The 12,040-nt window shown below is 45.1% G+C and overlaps 2 protein-coding genes across 2 annotated transcripts; both read left to right on the top strand.

Moving 5' to 3' along the window:
- The first annotated feature begins 872 nt into the window (after window positions 1-872).
- On the top strand, window positions 873-11,555 carry LOC125543849 (uncharacterized). Its single transcript, XM_048707333.2, has 7 exons — window positions 873-1,218; window positions 1,346-1,467; window positions 2,016-2,060; window positions 3,058-3,132; window positions 6,252-9,123; window positions 9,293-9,748; window positions 11,174-11,555. Exons 1-5 carry the CDS (start codon window positions 1,110-1,112, stop codon window positions 6,321-6,323), a joined length of 423 nt encoding a protein of 140 aa, XP_048563290.1. The 5' UTR covers window positions 873-1,109; the 3' UTR covers window positions 6,324-9,123; window positions 9,293-9,748; window positions 11,174-11,555.
- On the top strand, window positions 11,188-11,555 carry LOC125543852 (uncharacterized). Its single transcript, XM_087547075.1, has one exon. It carries the CDS (start codon window positions 11,188-11,190, stop codon window positions 11,437-11,439), a length of 252 nt encoding a protein of 83 aa, XP_087403201.1. The 3' UTR covers window positions 11,440-11,555.
- Window positions 11,556-12,040: the final 485 nt, after the last annotated feature.

Here is a 12,040-nt window from a genome sequence, read left to right as displayed (position 1 = left end):
TCTTATTTGACCCTTTCTTAAAATTTGGTTCCTTTTTTGGCCCAAAAAACTTCTTTTTTCCCTTTTTGACACTTAAACTTCATTTTGTTCCCTACGTGACACTTTCATCCATTTTTCCATCCGACGGTGTTAACTATGATGTACAAAAACAATTTTACCTCTGATAATAATATATGTCACCAAAAAAGGGGAGAGAAGGAGCGTGAATATGAATGTATGAAAGTGTTGCGCGTTGGAGATTCCACGTTCAAGTATTCATATGCACCAGCGCCCGACCAGTCACGTTGCATAGCTTGATCCGCGACCGCAAGAGCGCGGCACTAAGTTGCTCACGCACGAGTACGTACAAAGCTAGCACAAGAACCATGCAAGCTAGCAACTTGATTGATTTTGCCTGAACACTGAACGCACATATAGCGGGCACCTCACATGCGTACGCGAACCAGTAAAAGCTAGCGCTTAATCGATCGGATCAATTCGATCTCAGCGAAATACTCTCGTGACTATCCTACTGATTCGTGTATCTTTATTCTTAATAGACGAGTTGGTTAAATAGTTTCATCACTTTCGTCTGGGTTTTTTCGTCCCATCTCCCATCATCATATCTTCTCACGTTGGTTTTTTTATCCTCATAATGAAAACTTTCCTAACTTTTCAAAATTTCCTAACTAGACATGTTACAAACGGGTAAGAAACGATAGCACATTACCAATCAATTATAAATCCTAACTTTCCTAATGCATTGATCTTTGCCTTTTGTTTCTAATTTCTACTCCTAATGTGTCAGCACTTAGGTCGGTTCGTTCGCTCGTTTCGGTCCTTTCCCATCGCACGACATCCTCCCCTTCTGCCGATTTTTTCCTCGCACGATCTCGTCTCCTTCCAGCGATTTTGAGTGGAAAAACCGGTCAAACCTGCCATGTCTCGCTCCTGAACCTACTCCTCCCGATCCAATCGTCCCGGCAATCATCGCACCTGCCCCTCCCGATTCAGCCCCGCTCTTCCATCTCGCGAGAGTCAGCCGCACCCCACCCGCCCCACGACCATGGCGATGTTTCGCTCCTCTATCCAATCTCCCTCTCCCTCTCATCCTACCGCCGCCGCTTCCCATGCTCTCGCTTGCCTGCCCCCCCTTGAGATCCGATGCCAACAAGCTACTATGGCGGCCGTGTGACACACAGGAAGGAGGAGTTCCCACAGCATCCTGCGCGGGGCAGGGTATGCTACTATAGGGGCTAGGGCATCCCCACCCCTCTCCCTTCCCTCCTTTTTCTCTCTACTCCAAGCTTCAATGACGGCAACTGTGGCCCCTACCCTCTGCTCCATCAGCTCCTTGTCTCTGCAGAGCGTGTCATCCTCCATGGATCCTGGTGGCGCTCAGGATCTCTCACCGTATGTCCAGCAATATCGGCCTTAAGAACGATTGTGGACTATGTCGCCTGCTCTAGAAATCGATGGACGCAACAGGTAGAACCGTAGAAGTATTTGTGTTTTTTTTTCTGTTAAAAAAAGCACATTGAGGCATGTGTGATGTTGATGCGTACGTGATGTCCAGGAGATTTCTGATGCAATTTTGAATGGGGACTTGAAATATTCAGTTCAAGTTCTATTGTCATTGGATATTTGCGGACATTTGTTCATGCTTTTTCTTCGATTTTAGGCTGGAAGTATAAAGTATAAACACATGTACATAACCTTATTTTGAATTTCAGTCTCATCAAAGATGGGATGTTCAGAATAATGTAACATCGGCATGTTCTAATAAATAAAATAAGAGAAGGTTGGAGGCTTAGTAATTACATAGTCAGAAAAGTGGAACTATGGTGGATTAGAAGATATGTATGTGTAGCTGCAAGCATATGTATTTGGATTGTCGGCTGAACAATGTTTCAGCTGAAGATCTCTGGATTAGATATATGTCCAGCCATTCATTATTCCCATGCTTGTTCTAGCCGATCAACTACTGTATTTGATTGATGACATATAAACATTTTTTGATGGAATTGCACATCCAGACCCCTCATGGTGTTCAAGGATGGTTTCAGCAGCTGGCAGTACTGGTACGTACGTGATGCAGAGCAGTTCGGACCATGGAATTCTTCTACTCGATTCAGAACAGCATTAGCGTAATGTGTCGGTCTGTACTTACAGTTTATCGATCCAAATAGATTTGCAAACAACTTGCTTTTCCATCATGCTCATTTCTTGTTGGCATTAGAAAATATCTCTGTTTTTCACATTAGCACTTTCAATATGGATTGTTCTTCAAAGTGCCAAATGCCGCATCATTGCTTACGATTCTGCCTATTGGTGGGAGTGGTGCCAACAGTGTCCACATATGTATCTTCTCATTATTCATATTTTGTTGTTCAAGAAAGTTAAAACTATTAGCTTACTGGTTGCAGTATAACTATTTCTAGAATTTACAATGTGGTTTGTGTGCCTACCGATTTAACTTGATGAGAGAAAAATTAAATCTATGTTATTCAAATTTTAGTGGGGACCGTTTTTGATTTTTGAAAGCACTGCCTAGAAGGTAGCTCTAAATAAATCTTCAATAAAATCAGGATTTTTTTTTGTTAAATTTTGTACTTTTAGAAGCAGATACTGTTCGTTGTTTTTTTATTCACAACGGTACATGTTCAGTTATGTATTCATATATCACGTACAGAGTTTTAGATACAAAGCAAACAGCTAAAAGGTATTTCGGATTGGAAGAGCTTAATCTGTGATGTGTGATGTTTTCTAATGGCACTGTTTATTGTACTATAATTTAAGATATAACTCGTTATAATCCTGTTAAGTCGTACCTATACATCTGACAACCAACATGTGTAGTGATCTACTCAGCCATCTTCTTAAAATTGAAATTTCTTGCTAATTATAGCTGCGTGCGAGAATTGATTTTCAATCTGGTAGCCATTAGTATCTTGTAGAAGGGAGATTACTTTACTTCAGGGTACAGGATGTTCTGATCTTTATTTTTATTGCTTTCTTATATGCCACTGAATATTTTTTTACATTGACTTCCTTCCTTTCCTTTCATTCTCAGTGAAGAAAGGAAGCCTTGTGCCAAGGAGAAACAGAACTCTCGCTGTTTCTTGTGTTCACCGTACCGAAGAAGTGTCCAAGGTAATCAAAATCGTTTGGCGATACCCTTGCCTGCAATTAGATTACAACACATTTTTTATTATGACAGTTGAATGGCGCTCAAATTTATGTGCTAAAAGTAGCTCAATGCTGTTTACCTGAATGAGTGCCCACAAGTACAGGTGTGATGCTAATCTGAAGGTGTTTGTTTCAGTCTAAAGGCCATCCAGATCCTACTCCTGTACCTTTGCTAAAAAAAAGTTTGTTATGATGAAGGTACATTACGTGAAAATTATCCATGTTGTGCTATTGGAGGAAGACACTTGTTTTCTCACTAACACTCTGAATGTCTTCTTACCTTGTATTGTATGAATGCCTAAATTTCTTTTCTCATAAAAAGATGCAAATCATCTTTAACTTAATATATGTATAAATGTCAAGTAATTGTAGCACATGACCTGGTGTTTGTGCTTTATTTCCAAATAAGAACCAAGCTACTCTTTTAGTCATAATCAGCAAGAAGATTGAATCATCTTTATACTGAATCAAACACCTTGAGATTAAAGCCCCATCTTTATACCGAAACAAACACATACAGATTTTATTCCAAAATAAGAAACAAACATAATTAAATGGGAACTGATCCAGTCCCTTACCTCTCACCCCTATCGCTCCCGTGGACGACGGCTGGGTGAAACCTAGCTTTGCCGCCTCCCTCCACTCCACCCTCGCCGTCGCCGGAGGGTCTCCGACGCCGCCAAGCAAAGCTAGGGCAGCATCGGGGCGGCAAGGCCCCTCTTCCTCCTCGCTGGAGATTGGTAGCACGGGTTGTGCTCGCTTGTCGGGGACATGGTGCTGGCGTGGGGCGCGATTGCGGTGACGTGTGCGTTCACGCAGGCTGTGTGGGGGTTCCAGGGTGAGTGGCGGCGCACACGCTGGTGTCCTCGTCGCCGTGGGATAGGCTTGGGTGCAAGAAGCGGGCAGTCCTCATCGATGGTCGAAGGGGTGGGAGGCGGCGTGGGCTTGGTTGGAGGGTGTCTTGCGGTTGCGCTGTTGACGTGCCTCGCCTAGGCGCTTGGTACCCTGGCTCGCCCGTATCTAGAATTGCCAGATATGGCGGGTGGCGGCGGCTGCCCCTTCGGCGACGTCGGCCAGGCAGCGGCTGGCCATGTTGGAATGGCCACCAAGACTTGTCTCTGTGCGTGGATGTCCTATCTTGCACCGCGCCGGGTCTTCATCATACACTCTGTCCTTGTCGAGGAATGAATTTGTGGCTGAATGGTTGTGGCTTGGTGCTCTGTTGGTGACGTGAAGGTCCGTGTGGGTTGGGTCGCCGGTGCAACCGTGCTGCTTTGACGGCAACAGTTTGTTGTCGGTGGCGGGGTGCAGGTGGTGGTAGTGCCATGCCTTCTCCGGGTCAAAATTGGCGGCGCTTGGGTTGCTCGCATTATGGGGATGGCGACGACATGGGGCTCATGCTCGGGTGGGCCAGCTTTGGGCTCGAGACAGGTTGAAGACTTTGCTCCGAGTAGGTGAGGTAGGCATGGTCCAGGTGGTGCTCGTTTGTGGTGGTCATGTTAGCATTGCATCGGTGTGCGGATTGGCGCCGGTGACCCATGGAAATGGCGCTGCGTGAGCTCGCCTGGCCAAGGGCTCGGGGCTGGCTCGCCGGTGGCTGTCGACATTGTCGGAATCGTGTCTCCCGAGTCCATCAGGTATTGGCTAGGGACACAGGTGTGGATGTGTCCTACAGTTTAGGCGCCTACCTAGACTCTAGGACTGATGCCGGGCTAGGAGTAGATGGAGTGTCGTCGCTCTTCCTACCGTGGTTGAGTGCATTGTGATGTGGGCGGGGTGGCGGCCCCGGATGGCGGTCCACGCGGTTGCTCTTCAGCAAGCATCATTGCGGTGGTGGTAGCTATCGTCCCGGGTTGTGTGGGCAACGGGAGGTGTTGCCACGGGTAGCTCAGACGTGCCCTCTATCTCTGTGGGGTGGCGTCTTGATCCGGATTTGGGGATCTGACATCGCCGCACTACTTTTGGCGGCCTCGTGATGGCAAAGGGTGAGGTTCCTAACAAAAGCTCTGTGCCTTGGCGCCGACGGCGGCGACACCCGAGGGTGTCGTGCTCTTCTTGAAGACGTCATTGTAGTTCTTCTTTCCGTGTCAAGGCTTCGGGTGAAGACTTTTGTCCGGTGTGGACTCGACAGTGGCAACGCTCTGCACTGCTATCCCTCTTGGGGGTGTCGTCGAGGAGTTTAGGTGTATGAGGTTGTGGCGTGAGGGTGTTTAGTTATTCCGATACTTGTTGGTAGCATAATTGTGTGTGTGCTGCGTGTGCCGTATTTCCCCAGGTCAGCTTTGGAAGAGGGCTACCTCACCATCATGTATCATTCGGTCTATACTTCTTCGGTTGTTGCTTTATCTATAAAGTGGGGCGAAAGCCTGTTTTGAGAGGGATGTGGGAGGGGGCGGAGCAATCGGGCCTGGGTATGGGGAGGAGATGTACAAATGGGGGAGAAACAGACCTGCGTCACCGCCTCCTTCCTGGTCACTGGGGGCTCAAAGGGGTAAGTTTTGTGGGAGATGGGCAATTAGGAGGAAAACGGAGTGGGATCCGTCCGAATGGTGGGAACGAGCTTTGCGTTGGAGCCAAAGCGGCATGGAATTGGCCAGGTGTTTCCAATACGAATTTAGTATACAACCAAACATCCGTATTGAGATTAGATGATTACCAACTCAATTTCTTGGGCTTCAATGAAGACATTTAAATGCAACGTTATATGTATTTTAGCTGCAACCATCAGTTTTTATTATACTTACTCAAATATCATGGGAATGAAGCTAAAAACAATATTCCTGATATTGTGCGAGAATTCTTTTTTTTTAGCCTTGAAAACAACAAGAGTCTCCTACTGTTATATATTACTCAAAATAAAGTACCGTACAGGATAATTACATGGCCAAGAAGCAAATAAAAAGAAAGCAACTACGATTTACAGAGAGAGGTTTGGGATGAAGCTATCAAGAAAGGAGACCAATTCGGGCTTAACTCTGAATTTGAGATTTTCCAAGTCAGTTTTGAGTGCTCTTTTCCAATCATACAGGGATGCAACAATCTTGTCAAAGTAACATATGTTCCTTTGTTTCCAAATGTTTCAGGCGGCCGGGACATTGATTGCATTGAACAATGGGTGTAGCCATGAAGACTTCACTGCATCAAACATCTCCTGAAGCTCCAAGTTGGTGTCCCATTGAATATTGATGGAGTTCCAATAGACCGCACTGAAGATGCACTCAAAAAACAGGTGTTTGTCCGTTTCCAGTGGTGTGGTGTTACAGAAAAGACATGAGTGACTGCAATATCAAAATGTCTCCGGTGGAGCATGTCCCTTGCGTTGACTCTGTCCATTAACATCAGCCAGGCGAACGCTTTAAGTTTCATGATACACTTTGTCTTCCAGATCATTGTGATGTATACGGGTGGCTGCAGTTCTCTGAAGAAGTTGGTGAATTTCTTGGGCCGAAACTGAACTTCTCCCCAACAAGTAATCCATTCATCAGCCATCATTGGTTCCAAGTAGAGATCATTTATATGATTCTACAGACATGTAATTCCTGCAGCGCCTCGGTAGGGAGGTCAAAGTTTTCAGAAGCATGTGGTCTGTCTTGGAATTACACTATAAAAATATCCTCCTCCCTCGTGAAAGAGAACATGTGTGGCAGCTTGTTGGAAAGGGGTTCGTCATCGATCCAAATATCTTTCCATAGAAGAATTGTGTCACCTGCTTTAGGAATGCAAGTTGTAACCCCTCTGTATATGTCCATCAACGAGAACACATCGTTCTGTATATCTTTCCATAAAAGAATCGTGTACAATTTCTTAAGCGCAACAACTTGACATTGATTTGTAATAGAATTTTAGTTGGATCATCACTCTATGTATACATAGTTGATTTATCATTTTTTATCAATTTACATTGCAAATGAATTGGACTACAATAAATACCCGATTGTGCCCGTGCTATTTTGTTTCTACATGTGAAATGACATGCATTATATTTACATAATTTCCAGCAAAATATTTTCGTGACACGTGACAAGGCACCGACATTTCTATGCTATCTTATCTCTGCATGTGAAATTAAATAGTCATTGTGTTTATATAACTTAACAAAAATATTTCAAAAGCCCGTGGCAACGCACGGGCACTCTACTAGTATACATTGGTAGTGAGGAGACATTTTTTTGAAACGATTCGATGGAGACATTTTACTCAATGGAGGCGTGAGCTTGTGCAGCAAATTGAGGCGTGAACACAGCTCAGGGACATCACCCATCGAGGTTAAACTACCACCCGCGAGATTAATCTGCACAAAATTATACACTACAGTCTACAGTAGAGGCTGAATGGGTAGTTATTATTCCATTCATCATAATATTATTAGTCCCCTGCAATTTTTTTTAATGATTAGTCATGTATTACTATTTTTTTATTTATCCAACCACGACAAAATATATCACATTACCTCTTTGTTTGCATGTGAATAATCTAGTCATATACTATACTAGGGGTAAAAATGTCTTTTTATGTCAGACTTAACACTGTTACTAGTCAAATCTGACGGAAGTGTCACATAGGGAACAAAATAAAATTTAAGTGTCAAAAAGGAAAGGAAAATGTTTTTTAGGCCAAAAAGGGAAGCAAATTTTAAGAAAAGGCCAAATAAGAAATTCTCTCCAAATTTAATGAGATGTTCTTGTATCAAGTTGTAAGATAATTCAGCAGGGTGAATTAAATATTTTGCGAGAAAAAATTAATCTCATTCGCAATGAGATTGTTTTGCGAGAGAAGAAAGTTCTCAATCGCAAATAAGTACTCTAGAGGTACGAATTTATCTTTGCAAGAGAAAAAAATTCTCAATTACAAATAACAGATGTAATTAATCTCTACACGTGACAAACGTGGAAATATATTACATCGCTGATGAATTCTGAAATACATACATTGTACTCGACAGAAAAATAATAAACAGGTCTAGAACAGACTAAATACTGCTAGAACTACTGTTATACAACTAAGTTGCTGATAAGCTGAACTAGTACTGGATTACTAGTGTAGAGATCAAGCAAATAGCAAATAAACAAACAGCCACGGTACTGTTGGTGCCATGATTCCCTGCCGATGCACATGGCCTTGTAAAGGCGGTCATACTAGTCAATCTAAAGGATAAGGAGAGAGACCAGGGAAAGAAATCCCATGCAACTCATCCCCAATCCTCGCGAAGACACAACCAGGCGGAGAACACCAGGTCGGCCGGCCGCATCATTGGCGGCGAGCAAAACTCCCGCCGCGCTCGTCCTCACATGAAGAACCACCGGGGAGATGGGAGCCCGAGCGCCGCGGGCTCCGCGTGCCGGAGTGGCCGTTCGACGGCAAGCACGCCAGTGGGACGCCGAGGGCCAAGAGGCGGCGGCGAACTTCCACGCGCGGCAAGGGCGGGTGGGTGGCCGGAGTCGGGGACAGCAGGCACAGCGGCGTGGCAGCGTCGCCCGGGACGCGCGCAACCGTCGGCAACCTCTGAAGCGGTGCGTCGCCGACAGCCTCAACAACCGCTGGAGTCTGATGCTGCAGCGGCGCGGCCCCGACGGTTCCAACCTCCTGAGGCGCTGCTACCACCGGGTCAAACTACCCATCCATGCGCTGAGCACCAAAACGGCGGCGGCGGAGCCACCAGTGCCGGATCGATGCCCCCATCGGCCTCGAGCCTTGGTGCAGCCGGACCGGCGAAAAGCCGGGCGGGCACATCGGGCTGCACGGGCTGGTTCGAGGGCCCCGCGCCGTGCCGGTGGTTGCGACGGAGGTTCTGACGGCGCTGGTTCCAACCTCCACGCCGGAAGCGGCGGAGGTCGCGCACATGACGCTGGAAGTGGCGGTGTCGGCCAACACCATGGCGGCGGTGGCGAGCGACGAAGCGGTGGCCACGGCCATTGACGCGAAGGAGGCGAAGAAACAGGGACATTGGAACTCGAGGCATGGTTCCGTTTCTCACCTTTTCTCTTTTTTTCTTGTCTTCTCGTCGGAATCGCTCTCGCCGGAGAGCATGCTGATAGCCTGTTGGAACTAATCGAGAGGCAAATCGAGAGACAACAATGAATCAAACTATACTTTATTGATGATGATTGTACATTTATATACATAGGGAACAGACGTCTTGGAGGGATGCGACCGCTCTTAGAGGCGCCGTTTCAGGAACTGCCGTGACACTTCGCTGGAGTCCTGGTACCGTACGCGATGTGTAGGAAGCGGGGATTATCCCGTAATAACCGCCAGGGTTATTTATTTTTAACACTTTCGACGAGATTAACTATGTCAACTTTGCCGGGCGGGCGGGCGGAAGACTTCAGACCTGTAACCAAACGAACGGCCTAGATCGACGAATGGGGAGGCGCATCGTCCAATCAGATCGCGCGGGCCACGTCACGCACCGCGAGCGGACTTTGGGCTCAACCCGACCCGGAAAGCGGCTAGCCCGTGCATAGATATAAGGGGCACGCATCACGGAGAGCATTCCGCGCTCGAATTTCACGCACCAGGTTTGGATTTGGAAGCCAGACGGACAAGAGGAGAGGAGGATCAGCGAGGCCGTGTTCATCAGGTACGCGCGCGTAATCCTCCTATCTCATCACCACCATGCTGGATTGATTCCCCGCCTGCGCGTCGTGTGTCCAGAGAAGATGCGTTACCTTGTTGTCTTTGTGGTTTAGATCGCCTCGGCTTGCGTCCTAGGGATTTCAGATTTGGTGAAATCTTGATGCGATTTCGGTTCCTTTGATCTGTTCGATGGATGGTTCGTTGGTGTGCCGATCCGCCGGTGTTTCTCAGACACGCCATGTTCGATCGTGTGTTCATCCGCAGATTCTAAAGGGTTGTTTCGTAGATTCAGATTGGGCGTAGGAGATTTATTATGTTGCGTACGGTCAGTGCGACCCGTTTATATATGGTTAGATAATTTTCGCCTTCTATATTTGAATTCCTGATACGAAGAACCATGCTAGCATCCAAATTTCACTGCTTGTGTTATTTCTTTACCTGATCAATTGGCTCGTAGGCCTGCGTGTGCTCACTTTTTTTTACCTTCATGAGTTTTTCATTTTTTCTAAGATTATATCGTACGAGGAGACTCACAGGGCTGCAATTATTGACAGGATCTGAGCGCACTTTTGTGTGACTGAAACTAGCATCCTCAGATTGATCCATTTTAAAATCGACTGAACATCTCTTGTTCACGCATATGCTGATTATTATTGTTCTATCCTGCATCTTTGTTTTGAAACAAAATCCTATACTGGGAAGAAAAATATGGTTGTTATCTAAAGATGCACCTCGGAAGACAGCCTACTTATAGATTGAAAGAGAGTACAGCACTTTGATCAGATATATAGTTCTCCCTCCGTAAAGAAATATAAGAGCGCTTAGATCACTACTTTATAGTTATCTAAACGCTCTTATATTTATTTACAGAGGGAGTACTTATCAAATTTGTTCCTCCCTTTACTGTCACGACACTAAAGTTTACTAAAAATGGCGTATAGATGATGTAAACTAATTCCCCTGGTGTATTGATGATTGATAATTGGATTTTGTGTCGCCCCACACTGAACAAGTGTCAGTTAACTGTTGAACAAATTCAGTCGTTTGTTCTGACAACACATAACACAATTTGTTGATAAAAAAATTCAGTATTTTATTCTTACAAAATTATCGGATTCGACAAAATTCAGTACGACTCTGAGCAACATTTTCGTTTTGGTTCCATATTGTAGGTAACCTTTTACTACTAATTTTTCATAGCATTTGGATGCAACACTGTATTTACCCTTCTCTTAGTCAACAGAAGATGTAGCGAGACACCATCTGATGCCATATGACTATGCTTGCTCATTTTCTATATACCTGTGTACTTCTCCAACAAACTTACTGATGATGCCATTTGATCATTTGGAACACCATGTATGTTTTAGTCTGTTATGATACTAGTGCTACAATCCTTCTGATCGAACCTTGTACTTATTACATGTAGGTAGATAAAACAAGATGGTGGCTAATGGCGATGCACCTGCAAGAGGGAGTGCAGCTGCAGCTGCAAGCTTGCGCAGACGTAGAACCACCAGTGGTGCTGCCGCTGCTGGAGGTGGTGGCGGCGCCAGTACAATGCTTCAGTTCTATACTGATGAGGCTGCTGGGCGCAAGATGTCCCCAAATGCTGTTCTGATCATGAGCATAGGGTTTATTGCCGTCGTTGCCGTACTCCATGTTTTCGGCAAGCTGTACCGCACCCCTAATTAGGTTCCATATATACAAGCTGAGTTTATGTGTCTATGAAGTCGTAGACTTTGCATAGCAAATGACTGTCGGGTCCTGAAAAGATTTACCTTATAATACTGAGATGTTATTGTCGAATCTTTTGCAAGCTGTTTGTCTTGTCGTTTGTTCTTTACACTCACTGATCTAACCTTGCGAGTTATTTGTATAGGTACAGTATACAAAATGCAATCTATACAATTTAGTAAACAATCTAATCGAATAAGTTTTTGTTTGGCTACTCTGACCAACCCGTTTATATAAGAAAACGTGGTTCTTGGAAACCCAGGATTTCACAATTGTGGGGAAATGACTATTAGTTTGTTTTCCTAAAATTGCGATTAACTGATTTTCTCACTCCTCTTTCCTTACCTCCTTTCTCAACTCTCCGTTTTTCATACTTGCGAAAGATCAGTGAGTGTAAAGAACAAACGACAAGACAAACTAATACTTACAAATGACTATTAGTTTGTCATTGTCATTTGACTTGGATACTCTTATGTATTTTCTCTAAAAATAATGCTTAGATGTGGTCAATGTAAAGATAAGTCATGGCATGCTGCAAGTACTTCGTTTTGGTATTGTT

This window comes from Triticum urartu, chromosome 3A (genome assembly GCF_056163025.1).
Source record: "Triticum urartu cultivar PI428250 chromosome 3A, HENAU_Tu73, whole genome shotgun sequence".
NCBI classification, from domain to species: domain Eukaryota; kingdom Viridiplantae; phylum Streptophyta; class Magnoliopsida; order Poales; family Poaceae; genus Triticum; species Triticum urartu.
The sequence above is the reverse complement of the archived record's forward strand: the minus strand, read 5'-3'. Positions and strand labels throughout refer to the sequence as shown.